Raw genomic sequence first — 17,747 nt, 5'->3', positions numbered from 1 at the left:
CTGTCTGTTATTTTTCAAAAATGAAAAACATCATTTTATTAGCTGTTTAATACATTATAAACATTGCAGTTATATTTAATTTTACACAGATTACACTGCAACAACATGGTCTTTGTACCTTCATTATTTCAAATATTAATTTGTAATTGTCTTAAAATGGAATTCCACTAATTTTCAATTCCACCACCAAATTTCTGTATTTTCAAAAAGTTTTTCAGGGTGGTGTGATTTGAAATGGTTCATTGTAGACTACAAATTTGTGGATATTCGTTTCTTTACAGTGGTGATAATAAGAACCAGAAGTCTCACTGTCTATAACGCAAAGGCATTTAGTTTTACTAAAACCGCAAGTGAACCTACATCTACAAGTACCACCTAAACCTATGTTTTTATCTGAAAAGTTGATGGTAAATTAGTGGTAAATCAGAAAAACTAAGTTGTTTTTGGGGACCATTTTGCCTTACAAAGCTCTGTATATACCTCTCTGAATGGATTTTCTAAAACATTTTAGGCCACAACCTCAATCAAACTATGTTATAATAATGTTTGAGACATCAGGTAGTGTTTTCACAACGATTTCATGTAATAACTTTCTGTGAAGAAGCTTTTAGAGGCATTAAAGGCTTCAGATGTCTGGTTTGCATCACCACCACTGTGAACAATTCTGACTGTTTCTCTATAATGGAGCAATTCATATCAAACCACTCTGAACGCCTTTGTTTACTTTTATTAACTATCTATTACATAAGTAGATCTTGTGGCTTGTGTGTTGTGCTACTCCACTAAGAAGACACAAGCATGTTTCCCCTTTTAACAGATAAGTCTAAACTTCAGACTTATGTACAGCAAGTTCCTTCAACAAGTTCTCCACTCCACAGTTGTTCAATGACTATCCCATACTTTCTCTGAGCCAGAAGACTACATTACCCACAGTTCATTACTGCCAAATGCCTTCCTGTCTATAGTGGCTTCCCAAAGGAAACATAATGGATTAAGCAGCTGAAGTAATGTAAATGTCATGTAGTGCTGTAAGATGTACTGACAGAGAGAAGAAGAAGAGATGGTGGGAGACCAGTTTGATCTTTATTCCGATGTTTCTTCCGTCTTCCTGTTTTTCAGCAGGTTCTTTAGGAAGAACTCACCTGAACAAAAGCAGGACAGAAAAAGACAGAAAATAAACTCAAAGAGGTGCAAGAGCAGAATTGCCAGATTTGTGGTTTTCTGCTTCAGTGCAGTTGTTTTTTTTTTTACCGCGAAAAAGATTCGACTGTGCACAGCTGAAATGAAAATGAATGATCTTATTAGTGTAAACTGATCCTGGTGCTAAATAGCTAGCACCCTAGAAACAGACAGGCACATACAGGCCATAGCTGGTTATAACGGAGAAGAGAGTGTATCTGGCATATTTGATGTCACCTTAACTGCTCACTTTACTGCTGTTATATCAAAACCAGGCATCTCAATTTTTAGCAGCTAGCATTCAAACTGTGTACCAATAGAAATTACTTGGAATAAAATGTAAAAAGTTTAGAAAGTCTCTTGTAAAGTTAACAGTTTGGAAATAGACTGTTTTATTAGGACAGCAGGGATATGTAACCCTCATGTTCAGTCTGATGGGAGTCACCTGCTTTGTAAGAAGAGCGCACTAAAGGTCCACTCGCTGTGTAGACAAAGCCCATTTCCTGACCCATCTTCTCCCAGTAAGCAAACTGTTCAGGAGTGACATACTCCTCCACCTACACAAAATAGAAACATTGATTTTCAAAATCAATGTAATATCAGTACAACATTAGCACATCAATACAATATATACAAACCCAAACGTCAGTACAGATCAACTGTAAATCAGGAGACAGTAGCTCTGATGCTAATGTAAGTAGTGTAAACGGCAGATATAGTAAAGGACAAGTACCTTCAGATGTCGTTTGGTTGGCTGCATGTACTGGCCCAAGGTCAGGCAGTCTACTCCAGAGTCCCTTAACTCTGAAAATACAACAACAACGGTAATAATAATAATAGTAATAACAATAACAACAGCAACAACAATTATTAGCGATAGGACTGTATCACTTTTTCTTTTCTGATACTGATATTGAAACTGTGAGTAACGATACAAATACATTTTATTTAAAAAATACCAAGTTTTAAAATAAGCACTTGGCCTAGACTAGTAGACTCAAACTACTCAATCACTCTACTAAACCACAGGAACTCAGGAAATGGATATCAGCCAATACTGAGTACCAATATGATTTTTTTTCTCTTCTTGAATCCTGAATTCATACCTTACTAAGTCAAGGCTCCTTACATACACACACACACACACACGCCGCTTATTCTTCTGGGTCGCGGGGGGAGCTGGAGCCTATCCCAGTTCATTGAGCAGAAGGAAGGAAGGGATCCTTACAATACACATCATATACACATCCAATTCTCACTTTTTTCTGTTTTTATTAATGAAACTGAAATCTCTACATACAGCTGATAAATATGAATGATCACATTACAGACAGACTTGTTTAAGATAAAACTTGTTTCTTTGCAAATACTTTTCAAAGCACTCCTGTGTGTTTTGCATCTTGACATACAAAGCGTGACATAGTGTGTCAGAATAAAAGCCCTGTGCAGGAGGGGATCCCATACCCGTTTCCTCATGTCTGGTCAATGCCGATAAGCTATTTCTAATACTACTACTGCTACTACTGATAATTTATATTCATATGGTGCTTTTCTCAGTTTTATGTTGCGTTATGTTGCTAGGTTCATAAACAGAAAATATCATAAGCTAACATAGAAAACAATCAAAAGTAACACAAGGAAACTGTAAAACTAAAGGGGGATTTAAAAAAGTCAACATCTGTTTGCGTGACATACTGCTGTGAAACTTCTGTGCATTTGTGTATGTTCTTATGATGATGTCATATGTGCACATACATACGTGCACACACACATTTCTATGGATGGAAAACATCTATTTATGTAGTGGTGATCAAGCTGATATTAAGCAGGAACAAAACTTGACAAACTACTGGGAGGGCCTTTCAGATATATAGAAAGAAAATATTAAAAATGAGTTACGGTTATGGAATTATGGTAATGAAATGAATTTAAACTGGGTCAGCTGCCCCATGTTTGGTGGGCAGTGTGTATATACCTTTCATAGTCGAGTGCAACTGTGCATCTGTCTCTCCCAGCCCAAGCATGATGGAGGTTTTAGTGAGCACACTTGGTTTTACTTTCTTGGCATGTCGTAGCACACTGAGCGACTGGTCAAAGTTTGCTCGTGGGTCCCGCACATACCTAAAAGTCAAAATGAATATTAGCAACAGTTTAACAACAGAGTGCTGATAACCAAAAGACACATTAAGAATGTTTTCAGTTTCAGATACTAAACAGTGATTAATTTTTGACTGTACTTTCATGATGATGCTAAAACTCTAAAATACAGTTCATTCAATTAGAAAAGCGGAAAAACCACTTCAACAAATTCCTGGATTTAAACGTGACTCAATTAGTTGAAATATTTCTGCCACCTGGTGGAAACAGCAGGTACTGCAGTACGCAAACAAAGCGAGAAGCTGCTGTGGATTTTTTTTCTGGAATTTTCACTGGGAGTGCCACCTTGTGGACATATTTTTTAACGATTTAAGAAACATGACTACACTACAACATGACAATTTTAAGTGCAAATAGCAAAATAGAGCCACTGCCATTACATCTTGCTCCAGCTTTGTGAACTTATGATCTAAAATTCGATGACACACTAGTCCAAGTACTTACAAGTACACTGAAAATAATGAATAACTGTGTACAACACTGACCTAGTTCCATTTTGGAGGAGTAAAGATTATGTATGTGGTTTAAATAAATAGGTAGTTCTAGACTTGGTCCAACTGTGTCAACTGCGTATCTTCTGAAATGTTTGAGCTAATAGCAGTCTGTCTCCAATATATCTTTGTTGCATTTACACTCACTTTTTCACAGATCAGATAGCTATCTGGTCCAAATCTATGAAACAGTCAAGTGTAAATACAGTCTCTACTAGGGATGCATCAATAACTACTGGTATTGGCCCACTATTATGCTCATTTAGTTGCACTCCTACTTGTCAAAAGCCACTCTTCTCCACTGTAACGCTACTCGATTCAACATAGTTAGCTAATGCACTTCAATTAAAATCAGCTGGATTTGCTAAGGCACAATGCACTCATTTACATTAACTACTTAATTCCAAGTAGGTTACTCATTATGGTATCAGCATCGGTATCAGCAAGTACCAAAAAACACATACTCGTACACAGGCTGAAAAAAAGAAGGTATTCTGAGGCTCTATATTGCACTGACCTCTGCAGTTCTCTCACTGTCTCTACGTTGTGGGCATAAACGTCTAGGCCTGAGAGAGCAATCTTCTCCACTGCTGAGAGGTCACCACGGAAATCAGGGGTCAGACACTCTACCAGGATAGTGGGGTTCCTGTAGGAAGATATATTAATTACAGGCTGTGAGAAATCTGTTTTCATTTCACATAGACACTAATTTTTTTGAAAAATTAGAATTTGTCATTTTATCAGGTATATCCACCATAAGTGCCCTGTATAAGTAAACTTCATTTTTTTAAACTCTATTGCTGCATAATTTATCATCCATCAATGCAAACGGACTACAATAGGACCACGTCTGACCAGTTATTATTTGGCCGGTGGACCATTCGCAACACAGGAGTGACACTGACATGGTGCTACCATGTTATAATGTGTTGTGCTGGTACAAGAGTATCAGGGTCTGCTGCTCTCTCAATATCAGTGTCCTCCTCATCTGACATCATGTTTATTTTAACTGTACACACACAAACTCCCAGTAACTTAATTGAGCAATTAAGTAATGTTTCTGTGGCACATGCATTCATTTTTTTCAGGATCCACTAGAGAATGACCAACACAAATGGCTAAAAAGAAATATGTAGCTGGGGCATTTTGCTGGTCCTAACATCGCAGGCCCTTTGTTTTTTTTAATTCTAAAAAGGTATGATATCAACTAAAACCAGAGCTTTTTACCTCTTTTTGAGATTGGAAACAGTCTTTGCAAAGTGTTCCGCACCACCATCAGCAAGATCTGTTAAAGAAATATAAACACACATATGTGTATATATATATATATATATATACATATTAACCAATCAAATAACAGAACTAATCAGTTATTTTCCCACTGCAATCAAGTAAAGCAGTGTTTGTGTGTGTGCTCACCATCTCGGTCCACTGAAGTGAGCACCACATAGTCCAGCCCCCACGCAGCAATTGCTTTAGCAGTGTTGTATGGCTCATCAGGGTCCAGAGGAGGAGGCTTTCTTGCTGTCTTTACAGAACAAAACCTGCAGCCGCGTGTACATGTGTCTCCCATCAACTATACAGAGTATAGTAAAGAAAGAAAGAGAGAAAGAAAGAGAGATGACATTTTTATGCAACTTTTGTAACCAAGATGGTCTTTCTAAGTAAGTAGCCAAGACTATGCCGTTTTCTGTTTTTTTTTAGAATGTCAGAGAATGTGCATACCTGAGGAAGCTGACTAGCTATTAGTTGTTACTATATTTGTTTTTTGTCTTGTTAAAATGACAAGCACAACAGTTTTTAAAGCTAAAGTTCTAGTTTGAGTGGTGGTCAGCTGGTTTATTTAAGTAATGTAAGCTAAAATTGAGCAGATTTTCAAACTTGTTTAATCTCACTTGGATGTCTTTCTTTATTAATACTATTACTATTACTTTCTTTATTAACACTATTATACACAGACATTATAAAGTAGGAGGGACACGCTGGATTAAACATGAAAAGATTGTAATGCTAAACATGGTGGGATGTCCCAAAAAAGTCACTTGCCTTGTTGGTGAAGCCATGAGCAAGAAAAACATTTTTTGTGAAGATATGCACATGTATAGTAGCCTGAACAAAATTAAGAAACATTTTTTGTGGTATTTGAGCTAAAGGTTACATACTATTTATGCAATTTTTGTCAGATATTCCCAATGATTTCAACTATGTTTTTGAACCCTGAAATACCATTATGGTAGTAGTTCTCCTACTTAAGTAACGTACATGTAAAATGCATTAAAATCCAGCATGCAATTGTCAATTGTGTGCTTGATATTGTATATTGGGCACACTTGCATACTAACCATGATGGTTGCAGTGGCTGTAGCATGCTCTCCACCACCCCAACACTCTCCAATGTTTGGACACCTGGCCTCTTCACACACCTGCAAAACACAGCAATATTACAACCAAAATTAGGAATGGATACAATTAAGCTTGATTTTAATTGATTTAAAATGCACTTTTTAAAGCAGACATAAAGCAGCTTTGTGTAAATCCCTCATGATGGCAATAGGAATAAAAGATGAGGGCACAAAAGAGCAACCAAAACTTTTCCCAACAGCATGGGGAAGCAGGGAAGAACTAAAGAACTATTCAAACAGAATTAGTTCTACCAGAAGAGGTTCAGAACAAAGTGCCTGTATAAACTTTACCCAATTACCACAGTTAGCTCCAGTGTTCACAGGCATTGGACGACAGATGCCACACTCAATAACAATGACAACACAGCACACAGCCACGTCTATTAGCAGATTTTGTTATTACTTTGTCCTGAGGTCGACTGAAACGGGACTATTTCTAAAGGAGCTTTGGTTGAAGATCACTCACTCAAAAATTACTGTAAGACTTCAACAAAACTACATACAGCTTTGTACTGGTTTACAATTACAAATCTTGTTGGTTTCAAATTGCAGTACCTCCTCAAATACACCATAACCCACATTTTTGATTTTAGATACTTACAGTGTGTAGGTTCAACTCTCTGAGAGTATTCTTCAATTGGTTGTAGTTTTTCCCAATAGGAATCTCTGTCTTCAGCCATGGTGGTAACCTGAGTCTGCAATATATAATATTTAAACCACATTTTACTGGTCTTAAAGTCAGCATCAGTGTAGGACAAATAACTGTATTTTCCTGTGTCCTTTATTTAGTTAGTTTTACTAATTTGTTTTGGATATGGGTAATCTGCAGATAATTGGACAAAAGTGAAGTTTTGAACTCCTTTATTCAGATTCTTTGTAAATGTATAAAACGTGTAATAAAACATGAATAAATTAAGTTATGAATTAACAACCTTAACAATAGGAACCAATCCCAGACCATCCCTCCTACTACGAGAAGCTTAATGAATACAGGCCCAGGTTTCCTAACCAAGTTTCAACCCAGTCCTACACTAAAAAATGAGAAGTAGCATTGTACATTCAATATTATTCTTTTAGTTGTTTTCCTTTCTTTTCTTTTAGTTGTGGCCAATTCCACCAATTAGCTAGGTCTTCTCCCCTCACACAGTGCACCAAACTCTCTTGGTCTCTTGGACCAGTCACAGATGGCTGTGGCACTGGCAGGGATCAAACTTGCAATCTCTTTGCAATCTGGCCAATGGTGAGATGTAAGTTTAAGACCATTCTTAATTTGCTTGGTTATTATAGTAATGAAGGTTTTATTCGGTTTTACTTAGTTTTAGAGTTGCACTAAATATCAGATCTTTAATTAGATTGCTCCTAAACAGTGCCGACACTGTGTGTTATGTCTGAAAATACATGTATTTAGACACTTAACTGACTCACCGCTCTCCCTTTTGTCGTTTCAGGTTGCCCCTGTATTCTTCCCACTTGCTTTTCTCTGAAAGCTCTCCTGATATGAAGTCCTGCAGATCCAGACCATCTTCTTTAATCTCTTTCTTTCTGTCTTGCAGCGTAGCCGATGTGCTAGGTGCTGTGGTCAGACGACTGGTGTGCACCTGTGAACAAATATAATTACCACATAAAGAGCCATCATAAGACATATGTTTGACTTGAATTAACAGTTAGTGTAGATTCATGTATAGGCTTCTTAAGTAGTTGGCAGCATGTCCATATTAGGAACTCCTGGTATAACAGTATTTTCTCTATGAGAAAAATTAATTATGTTTGTGAAAAGAAAAAAAAATTCCCATTAAGTCCTATAGTAAACAAAAAAGTTCCAAACCGTAATTACGAGATCATTAAGGAGTTGAAACATGAATTATGTTAAGTCTAGTAAAGTTTAATCTTAAACTTCTATTCTATAACATTGCAAGATATTCTCAAAAATGTTCAAGAAAACTGTCGTAAGCGTATTATTAACACCAGCAGTCTGATGGATTGTATGAAAAAGTGTACAAAAAGAATATGCCGTGATATACTACTTCTATAAAACTAAAATAAATATATATCTATGCTACATATATATATGTATATATATATATATATATATATATATATATATATATATATACACACACACACACACACATATATCTATATATATATACATACAACTGATGCTTAGTCCATTCTTTCTAAAAGAGCAAAAGGAAATACTGTAAAAAGGTTCACTAAGCGGGAAACGATTATTAAAGACAAACTAAATGAATGAATAGCTTTAGCATTGAAGGTGTGTGCTGTGTGTGCAACATTACCCAATACCTCTCACATTACTTTGAATTCACCCTAACGGACTTAGCAAATCACTTGTCTTTATGTAGCAACATTAGTCTATTAGAGGCAATGCAATTCGTTCCCTGCACTTATAGACTCTAGTTAAGTTACTAAGCGTATCAGAAAAAGCAATGAAATGTAACTGAACATTTTATTCTTAATAAGGCGTGAAACACTGACTGACTTGCCTTAAAAGCGCGCAAAATTACTTGAACACAAAATTAGAGAAGCTAACCTTATTTAGCTAGTTAACTTGTCGGTAACAGTTGCCTTTATACTAGTAGTAAGTTATTGACAACGTTAGGGCGGCCTGTTAGTTGAAAAATCACTAGGTGGCGAGAGCTAAACACTGACATACGCAATACACACTCACAATCATACACAAGTATGTCTAGCACGTGTATTTAATAAAACGACTTACATGTGACCTTTCAATGCATTTGTGTGACAACAGAATATGGCTACCGCACAAACGACCAGCAGCAAAACAACTTCTGTTGATCATCGCCATGACTTCTTCAGGAAGCTAACGTTAGTCCGTCATCTGCCATCGATTAAACAACCCTTGTCAACTTTAACCCTTTAGCCCACACTTTACTGGATCCTTATTTTGATATATTAGATATTATTAATACTAATCTATTTTAATTCACTAATTATTTCTGTTTTTTTTTATTCAGACATCCAGATAATGTTCACTTCGCTTCAAACGCTTTTCATATTCTCGATAATCAATCAGTCGCGCCTAAAGGCTTAGTAATGATGTCAGCACGTAAGTGCTACAATTGCGTCATGACGTCTCTCCTCTTTCCTTTCCTCCTTTATCGGCGAGGTAAGAACATGGCGCATCCTGACTCTGACAGTTTTCAATCCACTGTAATCCTCTTTAATGTCCCATCTCACAGTGTTGTCGGGCGTATTGGATATTATCTAAGTGTCAGTTGAAGCATTAATATGTATATTTTGACTGCATAGCCCAATTTAGCTCAGATGGAGAAACCCGAGTACTCGGCCTGTCTGTGTTTATTTGTTAGCTTTTAGCTAGTTGTCCTTTAAGTATTTATAATATGTTATAATGGGAGGACTATTGATTCATAGATTTAATTTTTTGTTATTTAACACCTGCTCAAAGTGAAGAGAAGTAGAGTTGTAATTTCTGGTAAACCGCTCGTTTAATTCGGCTCCATTAGCGGGCACAGCTATGCTACCGGCATGCGTATGCCTTAATGTACTAGTCTCTAGCTAGCTACATGTATAAATTAAAGGTCGTTTTGAAATTGAAGTTGAATCTGTCGTGACGGTCATGCCCTTCTGTACAGAATGAAGACCATTCTCAGTAGCCAGACGGTGGACATCCCCGACAAAGGTATGCCAAACGCCCATGTGCTGCTAACTTGGTTTGTTGCAGTTTAAGTAACGTTACTGTCCAATTCTCAGGTTGATAGTTCTGTTTGCTGGTTGTCTTAAGCTATATTGTCTTCCTTCGTCCCTGCAGTCGATGTGTCCCTTAAGGGACGCACCGTCACCGTGAAGGGACCCCGCGGAACTCTCCGCCGGGAGTTCAACCATATTAACCTGGAGCTCCGTCTGCTCGGCAAGAAGCAGAAGAAGGTAAAGCGTCTGTCTGGTCCACTGGAAACGGTGCTGTTGTTTGAAACACAAATAGAGAATGCAAGTGTTTAATTGCTGTGGCTGCGTTAACGTTGCCTAAATGAAGTGGCACAAATGTAATTTTTGGCTTAATGTGAAATACCTGATGTCTCAAACTGTAAGGATATGCAAATCTGATATTTCCAGATTAGTTTGGAGTCACATTTATATGTGGTCCAAGATCAGGTGCGTTTCTGATTTGTCCATGCAACTTTTCATGGACGGTCAGATGCATCTGGCCTTGGTAGGTTAATTGCCTGTGTTTCTGTCTAACAGAGATGGAAGTAAATTATTTTTACAATGGAGGCTTGTGTTTAGACAGACATGTCTGGTTCATTCAGACTAAAGACACTAAAATAGCCTATGAGGAGGGATCCCAGTCTGTTTTCCCTTGACTGCATGAAAGTGTTTTTTTGGGTGGGCACACTGGTGATGCATTTAAGTGAATTAATAATGGAAATTGTCCAAAGTCAATCAGATCCTATACAAGTCATGTCATGATTTAAACATGCAGAGTTTATGTAGCTATTTTTTTCTCCTCTGTGTAGCTGCGTGTGGACAAATGGTGGGGCAACAGAAAGGAGCTGGCCACTGTCAGAACCATCTGCAGCCATGTTCAGAACATGATTAAGGGTGTAACTTTGGTAGGTACATCATATATGGGTTATATCAATATGTTAAGGCTGGGCAGAGCCACTGTTATTGTGATGCAAAGTCTCAGTGGTGTGGATTTTTTTTTTTACTGAAGTTTGTAAATGCTGGGCTGTACTCAGTAGTGTCATGTTTGGCATGTCTAGGGCTTCAGGTACAAGATGCGATCGGTGTACGCCCATTTCCCCATCAACGTGGTGATTCAGGAAAGCGGCACACTGGTGGAGATCAGAAACTTCCTGGGAGAGAAGTACATTCGCCGTGTCCGCATGAGGCCAGGTACTTTGTGTGCTTGCTAGCTGACTTTTGTCTGTTAAACCTGCTGTACTGAAAGGTGCCTGGTGATTGGTCACTGCTGTCATCTAGCTTGTTTTAAAACAAAAGGAAAAAAATTTTCAATCTCTGTAGGTTTTATTCTGCCCCCATGTTTGAGTCTGGCATTTTAAGGCTGGATGTTTGGGTATACGTCTGTCTGAACTGCTCTGATAGCTTGTTAATAAAGTGATTTGCACTAGCAAACAATGCTGGAGAAGCTCCATTGTGTAGTTATATAATCAGTTTTGTATATGCAAGTGTTTCTGCTATGTATGTGTGTATATATACTCGGCACAGGGCTTGCAATTAGGAATGATGGGTAAAGGAGATGGAGACGTGGGGACACCCTGCCCGGTCCTTCTATGTCTAAGCACCCGAGAGAGAGAGAGAGAGTTGGGAGAGTAAATTGAGTAGTGTGAGAGTCACAGACTGAGATTTATTGTCTCCTGATTGAATTTCAGACCAGTATGATATCAAACATAATCATAATCTAGTAGCGTATACTGGTCAGTGACTCAATCGGCTCCTTTAACAGCCAATGAAAATTTATGGTACGAAAGTAGTAATTACAGCAAGTAAAAACAGTGAAAGGTCACTCAGTTTATGTATAGCTAAAACTCCTGACAACAGACGGATCACATCTTTACATCCATTATCTTCACTTAATTATGTTTACCTGTTGCTTTGCCACTCGGCGCAAACAGCAATGAAAAGAGTAGCAGCAAGCTGCTCTGGGTTTTATTTGCATTGCGTAGTAACAGGAGGACGAGTGAGTTCTTGCATGTTTGAGTTCGGTTCAACAATAAGTTGTGAGATCCTCAATGTTTGTCACCCAAAACAATCTGTAGAAACTGGTCGGATAGTGTGAGATGACTTTAATTTGTCAGGACTTTTAAGTTGTATAGTGTGTCCAAGGCTTAAGAAAGAGCGAGAGAGACGAGAAAGGTAGATTTAACTAGTTAACGGTAAATTAGACAAGATTTCACAGTTTAAAAGAACATTTGTAATGTTATTCTCTGTTTACGCTCATAGCCAGCTAGCCTTGTTGTTGTTGTTGTTGTTGTTGTTGTTGTTGTTGTTATTATTATTATTATTATTATTATTATTATTATTAGGGTTCAAGCATGCAATGCATTGAACCCTATTGAAATTGTCAAGATTTTTCTTATTATTATTATTATTATTATTACTATTATTCTTTTTCTTCCCTGAAACGGAACGCACAGCCCAAACCGTAAGTCCTAGAGACACCAAACTTGGTCAATAGGTAGTAGTCCCTCCCGCTACTCAGGCACAAGAAATCAGCCCAGTCGGCCACAAGGGGGCGCTACAGCGAAGGCCAACACGTTTGGGTCTATATCTCCTAAACTAGATTTTTGCCAGACAAGCCATATTTTTTTCCTGATTCTTTGGGTCCAAATAAACCATTTGGCTATTTTGATTATTTAGCTCCGCCCACTTAGATTTTTCGCAATACTGCAAAATAAGCGAAACCTACTTTTGCGAACTAGTCCTACAATTTTCACCCGATCCTCAATTTGGTGTCAAAATTCAGAAGAGCCTGAAGGTCAATAATTATCAAAAACATTTTGAGTTTTCCATACAACATGGCTGCCATATGCAAATGAACCCTTCTGAATAAATTCAAAATAATTCAGAATTAATTGAAAAATCTGTAACTCAAGAATCCTTCAGCCAAAAAATTTCAAACTTGACTGGCCATGTCAGTAGCCCATTCTGAGGTAGCCATTCGATTTTTAGTGCGCATAAGTAATTAGGGGGCGGAGCAACAAAAACAGGGCATTTTCTCTGCAGCCGTACATCCTATCAAGCTCAAACGTGGCATGCAGCATCCACTCGCCATTCTACAAATGTCCATATAAGGACATTTGCATACATCGAAATTTGTGGTCGCCATCGGCCAATAAGCATTCAGCAGGCCTTTTGACAGGCTTAACATTGACCAATCATGATGAAACTTGACTGGTGTCTATATGTAGCCACTTTCTAACAACCAGTCGAGTTTCAAAAGGTTTGACCACTGGGGGCACTATTTAAAAAAAATTTACATATTACATGTTATTACTATATTATTACATTTTCACCAAAAGCCTATTGTACTACAGTATGACAGTTTTGCCAATACATGTTTATTACGAAACTGCATAGTTTTTTTGTAATCGATAACTGTTTGAAAACCATACTTTTCGAACTAGTCTCTGGATTTTGATCCAATCTTTTCAAAATTGGTCTAGAACGATTCTTTGGCATCTCTAGGTAAATAATTATCAAAAACATTTTGAGTTTTCTACTCAGGGTCATGTGGATTAATCACTAAATTCCTGCATACATGGCTTTCTTAGCTTGATTAGATATAATTCATCAGTCATTGGTCTGATCATGTCCAAACTTTGAGTATTTATACAAATTGAGATTCTAATAGAGAATGCCAATTTTGGTCCAGATTGGCTTTTGTAGGCGCTTCAGCACTCAAACACTGAAAAATCAATAAAAATGCTATTACAATGTTATTACAAGGTCAACATATAAACAATTGGTGCCATGTGACTCTGTTTAATTACATGTTATGTCAAAAATTGTACAGCTTGTCTTTTATTTTGGCTTATTCATTCAAAGATTTCACTCTACCAAGATTTATTATACAAAAGCTTGAGGTCTTTTTAGGCTTAATGGGCTAAACCTGCAGGAGGGCCCGTACTCCTGTTGCGTGCTTGAACCCGCTCATTGCCGCTTGCGGCTATATTTATTATTATTATTATTATTATTATTATTATTATTGTGAAATAATGGTCTGGCTAACCTATCACTAGCATTTGTGAACTCAATAATAATAATACAGGTAACAGTTACTTTGGTAAGCATCAGATTTTTATATTGGGAGGATTACTTTTGAAATTTTCCTTTTAGTACCTTTTGATACGCATCCCCCAGTTTGAGGATCAGCCAGCACTGCTGAAAAATCCTAGCGGAATCACTAACTTTCAACTCTTCAGTTGAAGTATCATAGAAAACATGACACTGTTTAATTCTGTGGTGCCACAGCTGTATACAAGACAATTTTTGATGCATGCGTTTACAAAGAAGTTAAATGTTGGCTTTAAAATGTTAGTGAATCCTGTTCGGTTGCATTAGGAATATGTCTGTCAAATGCCAAATCTAGTCTGTTTTAATGTGTGAAAACCAGGAACGTAATGATTATTTTGAGAAGGATGTTTACTGATGGCAGTACCATCTTCTGCATTTCTTGACTTGTAGGTGTGAACTGCGCACTCTCTGCAGCCCAGAAAGACGAGCTGGTTTTGGAGGGTAATGATATTGAGCTGGTGTCAAACTCAGGTGAGACCTTGTCTTTTGTTCATGCTAAAAGACCAAGCATTGCAAGAAGCACCATCTTGACCATACATTTTCCCTATTCTTTGGTTTATTCAGATTGCCATATGGTGAATAAGGAGGTGCAATGGTGCAATGTATTGACAGCAGATGCTATTTGTCTTTAAATGGAAAAACTTTTAGTCTGATACTGGACTTGCTGCTGTTAATAGCAAGTGATAATTAAGTGTCTTGTATTTAGCTTTTGCATGCATTTAAGTGATTGGTCCAGCAGTGTCCAGTCTTACGCACAAAAGGCCAGTGTGGCTGCAGGTTTTCCCTCAAAACAAGCTGGAGCACACCTGATTCCCCTTGTTTAATCGGTTGGTTTCAGTCTTCAAACTGCTGATCAGGTGATCTGATTAGTTGGAATGAAAAGCTGCAGCCATATTGGCCCTTTATGAATAAGATTGGACACCCTCGGAGTAGTTGCTAGTGCAAGGAATGTCGCTTCATTTTAACTCCAAATGCCACAGTAAGTCTTTGCACAAGGCTCTCGTTGTGCTTTTAGATAAGTTATGTAGAAATTTTACGGTAAATGAAATGTAGATTAATACTTGTTAATGGTTGGTCATTGTTGTCAGTCATTGTTGGGTGGCCCAGAAATACCTTTTGTAGATGCATCTTTAATGAAGAACCATAAACCTGTTCAATGAGGTGTTCTGCGGTCACTAATTGCAGGTGAACATTTTACGTAGGAGCCAGAAGTCAATATTTTTTCAATTGTACCAACCATGTTATAGTGCTTGTATCAAATCTCAAACTTTTTTCTGTCATTGTTCCTTACAGTTTTTCAATAAAGCTGTGTAAACATTGTGGTCACAGATGATCTGTTTAGAAACTAAGTATTTCTAAAGTTACATTGCTATCCTGGAGCATCCTGTTTGACAATGTTATGTTCAGCAAGAGGGCAGTCCTATAGGCCCACTATCCTCCCCATTATTGAGATAAAGTGGGTGTATGAAAACAGAAATGGCACTAAAATATCCACAACAGTGGGCCTCCAGGACCAGGGTTGCCAAAGTGTTAGTGTTCTACTTTGCTCTGAAAAACTTAACATGCTTACCCTTCTGACTATGTAGCCCCTACTTGTGTGTGTGCATGTCTCTCACCACCCTAGTGTTTCTTGTTTCAGCGGCCCTCATCCAGCAGGCAACGACAGTCAAAAATAAGGATATCAGAAAGTTCCTGGACGGTATCTATGTGTCTGAGAAGGGGACAGTAGTGGATCCAGAGGTGTAGAGGACACAAGGTTAGAGTGGGTCTGTCGTGTTGTTGGGGCTGGAACACATGGCACTTTCTTTTCATCGCTTTGTGTTTTCTTGGTCCCTTTCTCACTGTTCTCTCTTGCTCTGTTGTGGGACCTGCTGAGTTTTCTTTTTTCTCCTTTACTCTTTGCTTTTCTTTGTTCTGTTTTTGTTTTGTGTTCTTTGTGTGCCAAGATTTTTCTGGGGATTGACAGTCTTATGTGATAAGGTGGTTTTTGCCTAGTTTAGGCGTTTTACCTTGACATATTAAAACAGTTTATTTGCAGTTTGACTAATTTAGCCACATGAAAGCTAACATGCATCACTAACACCATTGTCCCTACTTCCAGCTTTAATACTTTTTGTGCATGTCTACACTTTACTACTTTGCAAGATTTAATCTTGGAGGTTTTATTTAGAACTGGACAATGTAGTGTTTTTTTTTGTTTTTTTCCCCCCCCCCCTCCTCCTTTCTCTTTCAGTTTGCATAGTCTCTATCAACTCGCCTATCCAACCACCTTGTACCTTATTGTATCTTATTTCCTGTTAATATGTTCCTTTCTCTCTATTAGCTGCGCTTATCCAGCAGGCCACCACTGTATGGAAGAAGGACATCTGGAAGTTCCTGGATGGAATCTGTCAGTGAGAATACCACTGTGGAGGAGCAGCCAGATAATTAACAGCATCTGTCCTTGTAAAATCTGTCAATAAACTTTTTTTTTCCATCTACCACTTGCAATTGAAGTTGTTTGCATCTTCATTTCAGCAAATACGGGACCAGGAATTTCATTTAGTTACATAATGATAACCTGCAGAAAGCTTGCTCTTGTCTTTAAATCTGAAATGGTGTGCTCTTTAAAGTTTCCCTAAGAGTGGCACGATTACTTTGATTGGCAGTAGCAATGCATCAAAGCTTGTGGGGTTAGAGTACATCTCTCGAGCACATAAACAATTATTCAAGTGCACATAATCATGCAGTTGCAAATATGGATACTTCATTAGAAGGTATAGATTAATTAGAAGTTATGGGGTTACTTAATGTAGCATGACTTCTCAGCTGGGTGGCTTGAGCCTAAAGTGAGAGCTGCCCATGAGTTTGATATTGAGTTGAAATTAGTGTTAATTGAATAGTACTGTTGTGTAATACGTCAAGTGAATTAGGGTTGTAATAAAATCAAAGACATACAGTAGAAAAAGCATTAATATGCATTGAACAAAGAATCTGGGCACCTCTTGGTGCATGCAATGCCAGATTAAAGAGTGAATGTCCATGCCTTTTTCTGTTCCTTTAAAGTTACTGAATGTTTAAAACCATTCATTCATGTTTTGTTACCATTTCCATTCAATCGCTAGTCTTTATTAAACAGGCTATTTTTGTTTTGTGCCTTTATGACTGATGTATGTAAATAAGCTTTGTTATGATTGCTCCATTGTATTGTGCCTTGTTCAAAAAACGGTTGTGGCTGAAACACTGATTATAAATAAATGAATTTGTAGAGGTAAACTATAGACTGGATAGGCTCTATCCGGTCATGTGCATGCACATGGCAGTGACATAAAAAATGGTGTTTGATTTTTAGTTTCTATATTTCTAAAGTGTATGGACAGGGTTGTGAACAAAACTAGCAGTGTTTTCCAACTATCTCAAACAAATATTGGGGGGGGGGCTTTTTCTTTAAATCTCAATAGAAGGCTGTATCCCAGTATTAATAGCCACAGTAGTACATTAGTGAGCTGCTTTAGTTAAAATTATTTTTTTTAATATACTCATCAAATGTTGCACATTGCCCCATATTTCTAGTCAGTGGAGCAATTGAGGATTCCTTATTTCAATAGTAAAGAAAAATGTATGTTATTAAAAATAAATATATGCAATAAAAAAAAAAGAAAATATTTCTTAAAATTATTTCTTAAAATATTTTCCATATGAAACAATGCATATTAAGACT

At 37.5% G+C, this 17,747-nt stretch overlaps 2 protein-coding genes across 3 annotated transcripts; one reads left to right on the top strand and one right to left on the bottom strand.

Moving 5' to 3' along the window:
• Positions 1-5: 5 nt before the first annotated feature.
• Positions 6-9,111, bottom strand: lias (lipoic acid synthetase). The gene is made up of 11 exons (XM_036583078.1): positions 8,967-9,111; positions 7,655-7,827; positions 6,831-6,924; positions 6,170-6,250; positions 5,247-5,403; positions 5,055-5,112; positions 4,345-4,473; positions 3,155-3,300; positions 1,913-1,983; positions 1,625-1,736; positions 6-1,142 (listed from the first exon to the last, which is right to left on the bottom strand). The coding sequence occupies exons 1-11, from the start codon at positions 9,054-9,056 to the stop codon at positions 1,084-1,086; spliced, it is 1,170 nt and encodes a 389-aa protein (XP_036438971.1). The 5' UTR covers positions 9,057-9,111; the 3' UTR covers positions 6-1,083.
• Positions 9,112-9,310: 199 nt separating this feature from the next.
• Positions 9,311-16,537, top strand: rpl9 (ribosomal protein L9). 2 transcript variants are annotated; one of them, XM_036583082.1, is made up of 9 exons: positions 9,311-9,377; positions 9,865-9,911; positions 10,041-10,156; positions 10,744-10,839; positions 10,993-11,125; positions 14,438-14,518; positions 15,687-15,803; positions 15,994-16,027; positions 16,371-16,537. In XM_036583082.1, exons 2-7 carry the CDS (start codon positions 9,866-9,868, stop codon positions 15,791-15,793), a joined length of 579 nt encoding a protein of 192 aa, XP_036438975.1. In that variant the 5' UTR covers positions 9,311-9,377; position 9,865; the 3' UTR covers positions 15,794-15,803; positions 15,994-16,027; positions 16,371-16,537. The 2 variants fall into 2 exon arrangements, with proteins under 2 accessions (XP_036438975.1, XP_036438974.1); XM_036583081.1 differs by lacking the exon at positions 15,994-16,027.
• Positions 16,538-17,747: the final 1,210 nt, after the last annotated feature.

The sequence above is a fragment of the Colossoma macropomum genome, unplaced genomic scaffold, assembly GCF_904425465.1.
Source record: "Colossoma macropomum unplaced genomic scaffold, Colossoma_macropomum, whole genome shotgun sequence".
NCBI lineage: Eukaryota > Metazoa > Chordata > Actinopteri > Characiformes > Serrasalmidae > Colossoma > Colossoma macropomum.
This window is presented reverse-complemented; position numbering and strand designations above follow the sequence as displayed.